The 14,328-nt window shown below is 43.0% G+C and overlaps 1 protein-coding gene across 1 annotated transcript in view; it reads left to right on the forward strand.

Moving 5' to 3' along the window:
- Nucleotides 1-14,328, forward strand: part of TTC13 (tetratricopeptide repeat domain 13) — a 74,304-nt gene that overhangs the window by 21,939 nt on the left and 38,037 nt on the right. The window contains exons 6-9 of the mRNA XM_065400656.1: nt 356-448; nt 6,820-6,936; nt 8,594-8,704; nt 10,799-10,881. Coding sequence (XP_065256728.1) covers nt 356-448; nt 6,820-6,936; nt 8,594-8,704; nt 10,799-10,881 — 404 coding nt within the window. The remainder of the gene's footprint in view (nt 1-355; nt 449-6,819; nt 6,937-8,593; nt 8,705-10,798; nt 10,882-14,328) is intronic.

The raw sequence follows: 14,328 nt of genomic DNA on the forward strand, positions 1-14,328 counted from the left end.
CGCGACCCAATATAACACGAATTCGGATATAAAGCGGTAAAGCAGTGCTCCAGGGAGGCGGGGCTGTATACTCCAGTGGATCAAAGCAAGTTCGATATAACGCGGTTTCACCTATAATGCGGTAAGATTTTTTGGCTCCCGAGGACAGCGTTATATCGAGGTAGAGGTGTACTTGCAATATACAGTATCTTATCCCTATTAGAAATGACATTGAAGTACTTTGATGGCTGGAGGTTACTGTTTATTGATTCTTTTGACCTTTGTCCTTAAAAATTATTAGTGTAACTCTAAGATCACTTAATATAATAATAAAGCATGCACTGGCTGTTTATATAGTTTAATTTCTCTTTTTAAGGACATAAACAATGCTGAGCTTGCCCTGTATGAGCTGAGCAGAGTAATTAGTCTAGAACCAGATCGCCCTGAAGTATTTGAACAGCGAGCAGAGGTGAGATTTTTCTTTCTCAGACTTTTCAATTGCAACTTTCAAATATTTAAAAGTATTTCTTCTGGCTTCATTCACCTTTTTAATTGTTAAAACTCTTGCTTTCTCCACTAGATATATCTCCCTGTTTAAATGCTTTAAAAGTATACATATTTGCTACAAGAAAAGTACATATTTCATGGTATTTGTGAAAACTTGTATAGAATGTGTAGTGACTAAAGCCAAATAGATTGGCAGGTAATTGACATAAACAAGTGTTTAGCTTTGTATATATTGAATAATGCAGAATCATACTTTTCTTTGTAACCTGTTGTAATGAATCAAATAGTACATAAAAACCCTGTTCAGTTATTGTACTACAAAAAATTCCTAAGTTCAATCATATTGCATTATGGATGCCAGTTAAAACATCCAGCATTCAAAGTGTGTGTTAATGTAGCACTTTTGTGTTCAGAAACATAAACGAGATTAATCAAGAATGCCGTAACTTTTAACTGAAGATAATGTTCAATGTGGTCAATTACAAAAATGTGCACAATTTCTGCAGCCCAGCATCTCCCATAATTCTCAGTGTCTGGGCTCCTTCTCTCTTCTCTGTAGTTATTGAAGGTGGATCAAAGTCCTGGTGCCTTGTGCTCGGGCCATTCTCCCGTTCTCCCACTTGCCACCAGATTCTCTGTCTCCATGGCAGCATGTGGACAGTAGTTCTGTCTCTCCTGCCTATTTTCTTCGGTGAGCTTTTTGGTAATTTTGGGGATGGAGAGCAGTGTTCTCCCTTTCCTCCTCCCTGATTTGGTTTACAGACGGTGACTTAACCCACCCTGCTCCTCTGCTAGTGTCTTCCCTGCTGGCTCCTCTGCACCTCTCAGGCATGACAGAGCAGCCCAAAAAGCGCCAAACAAAATCTAAATGGTTCTCCATTTGTGAGACCGCCTTCCTGGGCTTAGCAGATAGTGAGTTGTGCCCAGGCTGTACCCAGTCTTCTGTCTGTAACTCAGTTAGGTCCTGAGGCTATGATCTCTCCTGGCTGAAAGATCTCAGGGTCATAAAGGGTAGAGATCACCCTGACTTTGGCTCTATTTTAAATAGTTTCCCTGGCAACAGCATTCATAGGTGAGGCCTCAAGGGGTGCAATGGGGTTCTCTCAGCCAGAGCCATGGTTTCCAGCTCAGTAACCAGGAACCACCTACCACTCCATCCCTGGAAGATGGATACCCACTCAAAGCACGTTCTGTGCTCCGCCAGGTTTACAGACTCACTTCTTTTCAGGGAAAAGCTAGACAGGGCAGTGGCGGACCATGTGGAAAAATCAAATCAGTCTTTCCTGGTGCTACTTACTGCTTTCAGTAGAGAGTACAGACCGGCCTTCAGACAGAGAGGCTCCTTTTGGCCTTCATCCTCTCAGATATACTAGAGAAGGCAGAGCAGATTCTTCAAAGGAGAGCTGTGGAACTGGGCTTTGGGGGAAAGCCCAAAGGGAACACCACCCTTTCCAAAGCCTCTTTATGACAAAGACCACATAGGCCTCTGCCCAGAGCTGAAGCTAGAGGACAGGCAGAATTTCCTGTTTCCTGGAGGAGTGGGTTGCATTGACTACAGACAGGTGGGTAAGGGAGATAGTGAGCCAGGGATATTCCCTCGAGCAACGGGCTCCCCCCATCCATTATTCATCCATTCCCCCATCTCCCACAACCCTATAAAGTGCAAACTGATCCAGAATGAGATGTCTTGTCTTTTAGATATGGAAGCAATTGAAAGTATTCCCTCAGAAGCACATGGTGGGAATCTGAGCCATTCTTGTCCTTAAAAGGTTCAACAAGTGGATGAAGAAAACAAAGTTTCGGAAGGAGACCCTGGCATCTATAGTGTCATTCCCTGTCTTGGGGAATCTTCTGGCTTCAGTGGACCTGGCAGATACATGCTTCCATATTTCTATCAGATTGTGGCACTGCAGATTTCTAAGGTTTGCTTATGGCAGGAAGCATTATCAATACTGGATGTTCCCATTTCGCCTGTCCTCAGCCCCGAATGTCTTTGCAAAGAAGTTGGTGGCAATCAGCCAGACTCACATCACAGGATATCCACTGGTATCCCTTCCTGGAATCCTGGATGACATCTTGATCAGAGCTCCATCTCCGTCATTAACACACACAGCCATGTCCTTGACACTTAATCTCCTGCAGGTACACTTCTTTGTTACCAATGTCAAGAAAAGCCTCTTGACTCCATCCACCAAAAATACCTTACTTAGGAATGGACATAGATACCTTGATAGCAAAGATCTGCCCATCCCTAGAAAGGTTCCAGAAGATTCAGGACCTTCTTCCATTATTCTGGAGCCACAAGAGGCCTACCAAAGCACTGGGCCTTCTACTTTAGGCCTCCTAGTGTTGTGCACAGGGATCACTCCATGGGTGCAATCGCACATCAGGTGCCTTCAAGGCTCCATCTTAAATGTGTAGGACCACTCCCCAGAACACATTAAGTATCACTAAAGGTCCTGATGCAGGTGCTCATCTTCTTAAAATGGTGGTCAGCCCAGGGCAATGTCCATGAAGATATGCCCCTATGTCTTCCAGATTCTCTGGTTCTCACAACCCAATGCCAGCCTGGAGGACTGGAGAGCACACCTGGGGTTGCGAGCAGCTCAAGGCATCTGAAGCCTGGAGGAAATGGCTCATAGCATAAACCACCTAGTACTAATAGCAGTCAAGCTGTGGCACTATGATGGTTCCAATCCAGTATAGTGGGGAACTACGTCCTAACTCATGATCGCATATGTGAACAAACCAGGGGGAGCAAAGAGCCCAGTGCTACACGTGAAAGAATGGAAATTATGTGGTGGGTGGAGCACTTTCTCCTATCCCTCAGAGCGATTCATGTAAAAGGGAGACCTGAACCAAAGGTGGACTAGCTCGACTCTGAATGGTGCCTGAATCACGAGGTCTTTGAGTTAATCAGCCAACTTCCCTTCAACTGACTTCATTAGAGAATCGTATGAATATGAAGAAACCAAAATACTCCACCAGGGTGGTAGATCCCAGTTCCATGTGGACCGATGCCCTATGCACAGATGACTGCAGAGTTTCCTCTATGCATTTCCACCTTTCCCATTACTAGGGAAATTGGTCCAAATATAAAGCGAGAGCAGGTGTCAGTAATACTGATAACCCCACATTGGCTGAGGAGACCCTGGTTTTCAGACCTGATAGAGCTGAAAATAGGACCTCCGCCACCACTTCCAAAGAGACAGGACATTCTCTTGCAAGGTCCTCTTCATCATCTGAACCTGAACTGGCTGCATCTAAGAGCCTGCTATTGAAAAGGAAGTGCTAGTATCGCTGGGTCTGTCGTCCAAAGTCATCAAGACACTACTTACGTCTAGAAAAATATCCACACTAAAAGTGTATTCCTCTGTCTTGTCCAGGGTCTGTGGCTAGTGCCAGGAACATGAGGCATATCTCAGGAATTTTGGTCATTTTGAACTTTCTCCAAGAAGGCTTGGACAAAGGTCTCCAACTGAACATTATAGCATGTCAGGTGTTTGTCCTTAGTAGTGTGGTGTTTGCAGGATCCACAGGTTTGCTGGTGCAACAAAGTGGGAATTTTCTGTAATATTTTTATGAAGCCTGGGCATGAAGCCTCAGTTTCCATCTATACTTTGCATTGCTATCCAATAGGTACAAAAGGGTTAATTCTGCTCTTGGAGCAGAGCAGGAGATATCAGGTGGTTGGGTCACGTAGCTGTCTGGGGTGGAATGGATCAGTGACGAATCTGGAAGGACAACAGAATTCCTAACAACTGAACAATTAACATCTAACAGCCGGAAATTCCAGCAGGTAGGCATGTGAATTCAGCATGTCTCTGACTGAGGATAAAGAACCAAAAGGTGTCAGGTGGCTGAAATAAGGGCTACCTTTGCGGGTGAGACCGAGCACTCACTTTGGACTGACAGAGACTAAGGAAAAGAGCCAGAATGGACCCCACGGGTGCTTGGCGGTGGAATGCTGGCTTGGCCAGAATGGAGACTGTCTTAACCTTTATTTCTGTGTGCTAACGTAAGGACTTCCCGATGCTGTGTTCTAGTTGACTAATAAACCCTACTCTGTTTTGAAAAGACAGCCTGGGTCACAGCAAATGCTTGCTGAGGTGCTTTGATCCCTGAAGAATGTAAAATGTCTCTGACCAGGAGTCTTTTAGTTAGACTCCAGGGGCAGAGCTCATGGTGTCAAACAGGACTGCTGGAGCTCAGAGGCTCAGTCTCAGAGGAATTGAGGTTGCATGGCCTACTCCTAAGAAGGAATGGGACCCCTTGGGGGTCTGCCACACAGAAGGGGTTCCTCCAAGTGACTGTTTGTAGCACAGAGCCTGTGGTCTGGTAGAGAACCCACAGGTAGGCAGATTTCTTAGAGCAATCCGATTAGCCAAATCAGTGGTCAGGCTGCTTTTTTCAAGAACCCGTTGCTTGTGCTGAGAGCCCTGACAAGTCATCTCTTCGAACCACTAACACCAGCATCAGCATTCTGTTTGTCTATCATTACGTGCTTTCTGATAGCCATCATGTCTGCCACATGAGTGTCGGAGCTGGTGGCCTTATCTCTGCAGGAACCTTACTGCTTGTTCCATGAGGACACGGTGGTGCTCAGAACTCTGGAATCATTTATTCCACGCTTCCCAAGAGCAGGTTCTTCCTTCATTCTATCTGAGGTCACAACATCCTACAGAGAAGAGATGGTGCACCTTTGATGTCAGAAGAGCCTGAAAATCTACTTCAAACATACAGAATCCTTGAGAAGTTGGGCGCCCTATTCATGTCTTTCCACCCAAAATGCAAAGGACCCAGAGCTTCCAATCCTCCATTGCTAGATGGATTAGTCTGTGCATTATGGAGGCATACAAGGCATCAGAAAGTCCAATCCTGGAAAGGTTCAGGGCACGCTCCCAGCGATCCCTGGCTAACTCCTAGGCAGAAAGAGCAAATGGCACACAAGCAATTGGCAAGGCAGCCACCTGGTCAACAGCTGCTACCTTTATCAAGCACTATAAGGTGGCCTTCCTGTCATCTGCAGAAGCTCCCTTTGGCAGGAAGGTGCTGGAGACAATAGCCCAGATATAAATCTTTTAAATGGGGAGGGATACCTTCCCCCCCCCCCTTCTTTCTGACCTTTTCTACAACCCTCCCTACATCTGTTCACCTCTTGCTACTTCCCAGACATCCAGACTTGTGGAAAACGCTGGACTGTAGAACCGAAAATTTCTTACCGACAGTTTCCTTTCTGCTGGTAGAGGCTCCCACAATTTTACCCACCCCAGATGGTTTTTATAAGCCAAAAAGTCAGATACTGGCATGGGGTTTTTACCGTGTGAACATTTTATGGTTAACTGTACATAGTTGGTCTAAAGCGACAAAAAGTCCTGTGGCACCTTATAGACTAACAGATGTATTGGAGCATAAGCTTTCGTGGGTGAATACTCACTTCGTCAGATGAATGTCATGCATAGTTGGTCTAGTTACCTCTGGAGTATTTGTTACTAATATTGTTTATAGAAGTTTTTATGGCTTTGGAATAACTCATCTGATAGTAAGTGGGATCAAAGGGGGAATGGCCCAGAGCACATAGCTCTGAGACTTTGATTTGCATTGGTGAGCTGCAGAAAGAAGGGGAGCTGCTCAGACATCCAAATATGTGGGAGACACTGCTAGCAGAAAGGAAATGATGAGTAAGAAACGTTCAGTTCTTTTTGCATTCCAAATATCAAGAAAATAAACATCTGTCAAAGCGCAACATAATTGTGTATACATTTTTTTTTCTAATAAGTTCTGATTCACAGTTTTCATGCTATTTTAGGTACGGTGGTTTTGCAATACTCTCTTAATTTGTATCTAAGGGTGTATATATTGGAGTTGGTCAAAAACATTCAGTGGAACAGTTTTCCGTTGGAAAATACTATTTAGTTTGAAATCAAAAAGTTGATTGTGAATTAAAATTTCAAAGTTTCAAAGTGAATTAAAATCAGAATAGACTATTTCAACTCATTTTGTTCTGACATTGTAGTATATTGTATTGACATTATCAAAATTCAAGTATATTTCCAAATATTTTGTTCTGTGAGATATTTTGAGATTTTGACTTTGTCCTGAATCAGGAGAAAAACAAATGTCAGAATTTTCAGTGAGATGAAAATTCTGTTTTCTGACCAGCTCTAGTAAATACACAAAGTAAACTACGTGTATACGTGAGAACAAGATTAATTGTACAGGCATGAAAGTAAAAAACATATTGCAAGATAAAATAGTTCTAAGATTGCTCAGCATACTCTAGGACAACTCAGTGTACTCTTTCCAGGTTAATTGCTTACTTTGGATTTATAGATATTGTCTCCCCTGGGCCGAATTAGTGAGGCACTGGCTGATCTCACCAAAGCTATTCAGCTGCAGCCATCGGCACGACTTTACAGGCACAGAGGTACTCTTTACTTCATATCTGAGGTTAGTTTTTTGCCATTAGATGCTACTTTCATGAAAGAATAAGGATTTCGCCCCTCCCCATTGAAAACTGATCTTCAAATAGTTGTGACTGACCAGCAGTTTACTTGCCTTTTTAGAGAATTGTGATCAGAGGAGGCTTTAAAGTATTTTGTTTTCATGAATTACTTAGTGGAGAGGAGCAAAGTGGAGATATGTTGTATAAAAATGAATGCGGACAATCTATAATCTCATAACTACTTTTGTGCCTTCTGGGGTTAGTGGGGGTGCACAGAGAAACTTGCTTTGATAGTGAAGATCATAATTGCCCATGGGGATTATTGTTGGATACTCATTTTTAAAAAGGAGAGAGAGAGAGAGAACACCCCAGACCAGCAATATAAAACAATCTGTTATCCTTGCAAAATGCTGAAATCCTATCTTCTTGCTATGAAAATAATTATTACAGTAAAAGCTGTTTTATCCGGCACTTCCCCAACCAGAAAGCTCTACAGGGGAGTCGCATCTTATGCGGGGGTTAGGTTCTGAAGTCTGCGCGTAAGGCAAAAATCGCGTATAGTCAAACGCTCATTGAGTGGAATGGCGGGCGGAATCGCCCGCACTACAGGTACAGTATTTAAATTGTTATTTTTCTCTTTTTTGTTTTGTTTTGTTTTGCCGAGCGCGTTTAGTTAAAATCACGTAAGTTAAATGCGCCTATGATGCGACTCCACTTTATTTCTATTTCTGATCTTCATTTAAATACCGGTTTATAGTATGGTTGGTGCGAGGCCGGCAGGGGATTGGGGCACGGGAGGGAGGTAGAGCGTGAGCTCTGGGAGGGAATTGGGGTGTGGTTCTCAGCCAATGGGAGCTGCGGAGCTAGTGCTCGGGGCGGGGTGGGAGCAGCACGCAGAGCTGCCTGCTGCGCCTCCAACTAGGAGCAGCCAGGACAGGTCGCTTGCGGGGAGCCGCCCAAGGTGAGTGCCCCCTGGATCCGGCACCCCGCACCACCTCCTGCTCCCCAACCCTCTGGCCTGAGCCTCCTCCCGCACCCAAACTCCCTCCCTCTTAGTTAATCAGCATTTTTCACTTACCGGCACCCCCCCTTCCCCCAACATGCCGGATAAAACAGCTTTTACTGTATTATTATTTTGGCATTTTTAAGGACACGGCTTCAGGTTAGTTTAGATATTGTTGCCTCAAAAATGGTATGCACATTGAATAGCTGATATCCCAAGGGAATGATGTAAAATCAATTTATTCAGTTGACTTCACTCAGCCTATTTTCAACCCATTTCTCCATTCACTTAATCCCATTTTTTTCTTGCAGCAGTTGCTATGAGAGGAAAGATGGAAATAAATTGTGCTGTACATTCCTTTTAGTTTGCCATTCTGACTGACATTTGGCTATCTCTGCTGCTTTAAATGGTGCTGGAGCTGAATGCCTTCTATTTTCCTTCTGAAGGATATTTGCTTTCTTTGTTCCTTCTAAAGAAGAGGCATTTTATATTAGCACTGTTGAGATTGAGTCAGCATATTAGTATAAACCTAGAACTCGAGATCACTCCGTTTGGAGCAAAATGCATACATGTAACCATAAGAGGGTTTGTTTGTATTCCTCTTTATCAGCTAGAGCTAGCAATTTCTATGTCATCTGAAAGCTATTTTTGTCCAACAGGACTATGCAACAGCTCATGAAGACTTTCAGCACTCCTTGGAACTGAACAAAAACCAGCCTATAGCTATGCTATACAAAGGCTTAACCTTTTTCCATAGAGGACTTCTGAAGGTAAATTTGTTTTTAAATATCCACTTACAGAACAATGCCTTTAATATTAAGTTATTCCTATAAAATATTCTAGCTGTTGTAGATATTCTGTAGGTGTCCTTGTTTTTTCTCATGACTGAGATAAATCATTATACCAAACCTTTTTAGGCTCTGTTAAATCCAGTGGCACTTCTTGGTTCACTGAAAATATATCTGATGCATTATGTAGATATGTGCCGTGTAGATATCAGATATTCTCACTGGTACGCATGTGACTGATGGAATATATGATGTCAAATAGGGACAGATTTTCAAAAGTGCTTGACACCCAGGGTCTGACACTGAAAATATGTCCAGTTAAGTCCAAAATTTCTTTCTAGCAAATGAAAAAGTATGCCTAGGAATATTGACAAGGAAGGGGACTGGAGAGGAAAACACTGGTAGCTTCCTTACCGCATGAATTAGGAGAGGGTAAAGGGAGTCCCCTCCAGGCAGCCAATGGGGATCTTTACATATGCATTTAATGCATGCCAAACCTGAAACGCTCATGCATACATTATGGAAGGGAAAAGCCATGTGCCTCCAAAGACTTGAAACAGAAGGCAAATAACTCCCCTTCTCACAAAATGGATTTTCTAAAAATCACATGATTTTTGAACGTCTGACTCAGATTTTTGAATGTTTGAGGTTGGCAATACCGGTTCTGTTCCTAACTTACTGGAGTGGGGGGAGCTGCTGGTGCTTTTTTCTCAGGGTTCCTCCCTCCCAATCCATCTCCCAGCTGCTGCTTGTTTTCCCCTATACTTTTTCCATTCCTGAACTTTCAATCAAAAATCAGGAAAGAGCAGGTTAAGGACCTTTAGTTGTCAGGCTGTCTATTGTAAATCTTATCTGAAAGTAGCACAGTGGCCCTTGGTAGTGAACTAGATCCCCAGTGTAGTGCTGACTTGAGAGAAATGTGCTACCTACTGAATCACTGCCACCACTTCCTACGGCACCCTGGGTTATCATTGGTGCACTTCTATCTAAATTGTGATCTAAACCCACCCTGATGAATTTCAGACTTGATAAGATTAGATCCTGGAGTGGATGTTTGATTGTAATTAGTGCAGTAACTGAATTCTTAACACACTCAAACTAGAATTGAAATACTGTAATTTGCCAGTTTTGTCATTTACCTGTTCTCTAAATCAGAACACATATATTCATTTGTTTAAATCCCATCTTTGCCTAAAGGCTTAGTGGGCCTTCAGTTCTTCTACTGAATGAAGTCCTACCTGTGTTGTTTGTCATTTAGTAAAGCATTAAATTAAGAAGTATCAAGAGAATTAATTTGAGTCCTAGTTAATGAGCTATGAGTCTGAGGTTTAGGTTAATGAAGTCTGGACCATATAAAGTAATTTGAACTCCAACTAACATGGCTCTGCCAGCAAAAATCCTACTGTAGATGCAGTTATACCAGCAAAAAAATATTTTGCCAATGTAACTTATTCCATCTGGGCAATTAGTTTAAACTATACCAGCAGAAGAACTCTTTTGCCAGTATAAGCTGTATCTCCATGAGGGCAATATACTGGTATATCTATCCTGGCAGACCACTTTTAAGTATAGACAAGGAATTAATTCCCTCTGTAGGGCTTTGAGCACGAATCTGTAGCCACTTGAATACATCAGAACAATAAGAGGGGCAGGGCTGTGAAGTGAGTCTGTGTGTAAAAGTTAAAAGGGGTGTTGTGAGCGAGGCGGGGATCTGGAGGAAGAAAGGATGGCCTTGTAGTTAAGACATTGGACTGAATCTCAGCAGAAGAGAGTTCTGTCCCTCGCTCCATGTGGTATTGGGGGAGTTGCTTACTTCATAGCTTATTATAGCCATAAAAAGGATTATAGCACTTTTTTATTGTGTGATTTGTAGCACAAACTACTGTAATATTTTACTTGTACACTTTTGGATTTTGTAATGTATAATGCCTTGGTCAAACCTTCCACAGGTCTTACATAACAGCACAAAATCCTTAGTAATTACTGAATTACTTTAAATTTAAAGTTATTGAATTTAACTTTAGACAGGGATAATTAATGACAGCTAATCATGATGCCTACTTGTGTTTTATGTAGGAAGCTATTGAATCATTCAAAGAAGCCCTGAAGCAGAAAGCTGATTTCATAGATGCATATAAGAGTCTGGGACAGGCCTATAGGTAAGCACATTCAGAAATAGCTTTTTAATACCACTGGCTTAAAGCCTCTACCACACTTTCAACACTACATATCAATAAAAATAACACAATAGTCTTTAATCACAGATTTGTTTCTCTATATTTTGATGTGTTATTGTTGATAGTTATCGATAGCATGGACTTCAGGGTTGAGCTCAATATAAATGAAACAAAGGCAAAGAGGTTTTAGTATAAATCCAAAGTAAACAGGTCTCTTAAGGTATATCTACACTGCAGTCAGAGGTGTGATTGCAGCTTGGGTAGGCATACCCCTGCTAGCTTTAATCTAGCTAGCACCGCTAAAAATAGCAGTGAAGATGTGGTGTTGGGGGGCCCCGGCATGAGCTAGCAATGCAAACATGTACCCAGGAGAGCTTGTACAGTCCATGCCGCCACGTCTTCACTGCTATTTTAGCCTTGCTAGCTATATTAAAGCTAACACGAGTCTATCTACCCGAGCTGCAATCACACTTCCAATTGCCATGTAGACATACCCCTTAGGCCCTCATTTACCTGATTTTTGGCTTCTATCAGTACCATAGTTGAAACATATCCCCAAGTGATATTGTATAAAGTGGGGTAAACATTATGAACCACAGTTGAATATTTTATTCTCATAATGAGAACTTGCTAGATGGTTTCTGAAATCATAATATTTAGACAGCAATGAGTGGTTTTTGCATGTTTAAGTTTTGACTTAATTATATAGCGCCATAAGTGTGATAGATGCTATATAAATTAATATAAACACAGGGTCTCTGCCCTTAAGTGTTTGCAATCTAAATACTTACACTAAAACTGGGAAGTAATTATTTTTAAAAACCAACCTGTTGTTTTTTGCTTTAAGTATCAGCAAAATAAATTCCTTTTGAAAAACCTAATGTATTTAAATTGCACTCTTATTCAGGAGTTAGGTAATGGGTCATTCTTTAGTTTTGCTTTTAATAATGATATTGAAATGACGAGAAGAGAACTTCACTTTGTTTATTAAGGCTTTGAATTTATATGCCTTTAAAAAGGTGATCTACAGATAATAACTAGGTAGAAAAGCAGTTGTGGATAGGTTATATATTTAAAAAAATTAATAATACATAAACCAGTCATCATCCTGACTGCTATGCCGGTATATTGTATTCCCTCTCTTCCCCACAACCCTCTGTACTTCGTCAGTTTTTTCTTTTATATTTTGGACTATTATGTTTGGAAAACACCTACATTGTGTGATTTGGTGCTACTGCAATATAAATTGTTGCCTGTGTAATCTTAATTTGGGCCCCTGGCAATACACATTATAATATAGTCTTGAATTCCATGATCACCTACTATTTTTTCCTACAGGACCCCTGCCTCATTTTGTGCACAGGATGCACTGTGCACCTATTCACAAGTTTTTATCCTTATCATTCAGTGTGTTATTTGCCTATGTCTTATTTACCACAGCATCTAAACCTTGCACTGAGTATGCAATTATTAATTCCTCATGGGTTTTCTGTGACACTCATCACTGTAGTATGGATGCTTCACAGACATGAATTCATTGATCTTCACAACAACCCTTTTATTCCTGTTCTATACATGGAAAATGGAAGCAAAAATTGTCAAATGTCTCCTATGTTTGGGTACCCAGTTAAAGGATCCTAGGGCCAGACTTTTTCAGATAATTCAGTATTGCCAACCCCAAAGGTTCAAAAATCATGAGTCAAACCCCCCAAAATCATGTGATTATTTTTAAAAAGATTATGTTGTGATTTTGATCTGTCGTTTTTTAACACTCTGCCCAATGTGTGGGTGTGACAGTTAGCATTGCCAGCTCTCCCTGATTTGAGTAAGGTGATTTTGGCCACCACGACAGGAGCTTTTACTGTGTCCCTGATGGTGCAGAGCTTCCAGCATCTCTCTAATCCCAAAATTCTAATTAATTGTCCCTCCATCTGACCAGCTCCCCCGCCCCCAAGCCCAGCAATTCATTATTCAGCCCTCGCATCAGTTCTGTCCTCTCCCATCTCCCACATCTACTGCGCCTGCAGGCTCATGAGTCTTCGCTGCCTGTAGTGGGGGCAGGTCCAGGGGCTCTTTCCCTTCCCAGTCCTTGTGTTGCAGGGATAGAGAGGGGGAGGAGCAGAGGGAAGATTGATCCATCTTTCACAGCAGGGAGGAGGAAGCAGAGCATCCTTGCACTGCTGGGCTGTGTGTTCCCTCCTGTGAGAATGGTGTCGACTGCTCCCTCTCCCTTCTCTCTGCTCATGTGAGTGGAGCAGAGAGAGATCTGCCTGCTCCTATAGCTGTTTCCCAGGAGATAGGTAGCCAATAACAGGGTGTGGGGGGGCCCTTGCACCAGGCAGAGTTGAAATTCAAGAGAGGGATGGAGCTTCTTGCATCATTGTGAGTCTGGTTCAACCCCTAGCCAAAATTGTGTTACTTGTGAGGAAATTGCAAGAGTTGGTGACACTGGAATATTAAACATTTTATAGCCCTTTAAATGTTCATAACACAGATCCCATTGACTTCATTTACATTTATTAATGCTTAGCACTGCTACAAATCAGACCCCAGCACCTCAAGTTGGGAACCCAGAAAATGAGGAACACACAATTAGTGACCACCTCTGAAAAGCTTGGTTTAAGTGATTTCTTCAGAGTCACTTAGGGTATGTCTACACTACGAGGGTATTTCGATTTCACTTAAATCGAATATGTGGAATCGATATTGCAAATTCGAATGTGTGTGTCCACACTAAGGACAGTAATTCGACTTTGTGAGTCCACACTAACGGGGAAAGCGTCGACATTGGAAGCGGTGCACTGTGGGCAGCTATCCCACAGTTCCCGCAGTCCCCGCTGCCCATTGGAATTCTGGGTCGAGCCGCCAATGCCTTCTGGGTAAAAAAAAAATGTGTCGAGGGTGCTTTCGGGTAATTGTCGTCATCCGTCTGTCACTACCGCCCTCCCTCCCTCCCTGAAAGCGCCGGCGGGGAATCAGTTCGCGCACTTTTCGGGTCAGTGACAGCGCGGACGCCACAGCACTGCGAGCATGGATCCCGCTGCGACCATCGCTGCAGTTGTGGCCGTTGTCAACGCCTCGCAGGTTATCATCCACCTTTCCCAGAGGCAGATGCAGATAAACCAGGCGAGGAGGCTACGGCACCGTGGTGAGGGCCTGAAGTCTGAGAGTAGCACAGGCCTGTCAGAAAGCACGGGACCCAGCTCCGAGGACATCACGGTGACAATGGGTCATGTGGATGTTGTGGAACGGCGATTCTGGGCACGGGAAACAAGCACGGACTGGTGGGACCGCATAGTGCTGCAGGTCTGGGACGAATCCCAGTGGCTGCGAAACTTTCGCATGCGGAAGGTGACTTTCCTTGAACTTTGTGAGTTGCTGTCCCCTGCCCTGAAGCGCAAGGACACCCGGATGCGAGCAGCCCTGACT

The sequence above is a fragment of the Emys orbicularis genome, chromosome 3 (assembly GCF_028017835.1).
Source record: "Emys orbicularis isolate rEmyOrb1 chromosome 3, rEmyOrb1.hap1, whole genome shotgun sequence".
Classification (NCBI taxonomy): domain Eukaryota; kingdom Metazoa; phylum Chordata; order Testudines; family Emydidae; genus Emys; species Emys orbicularis.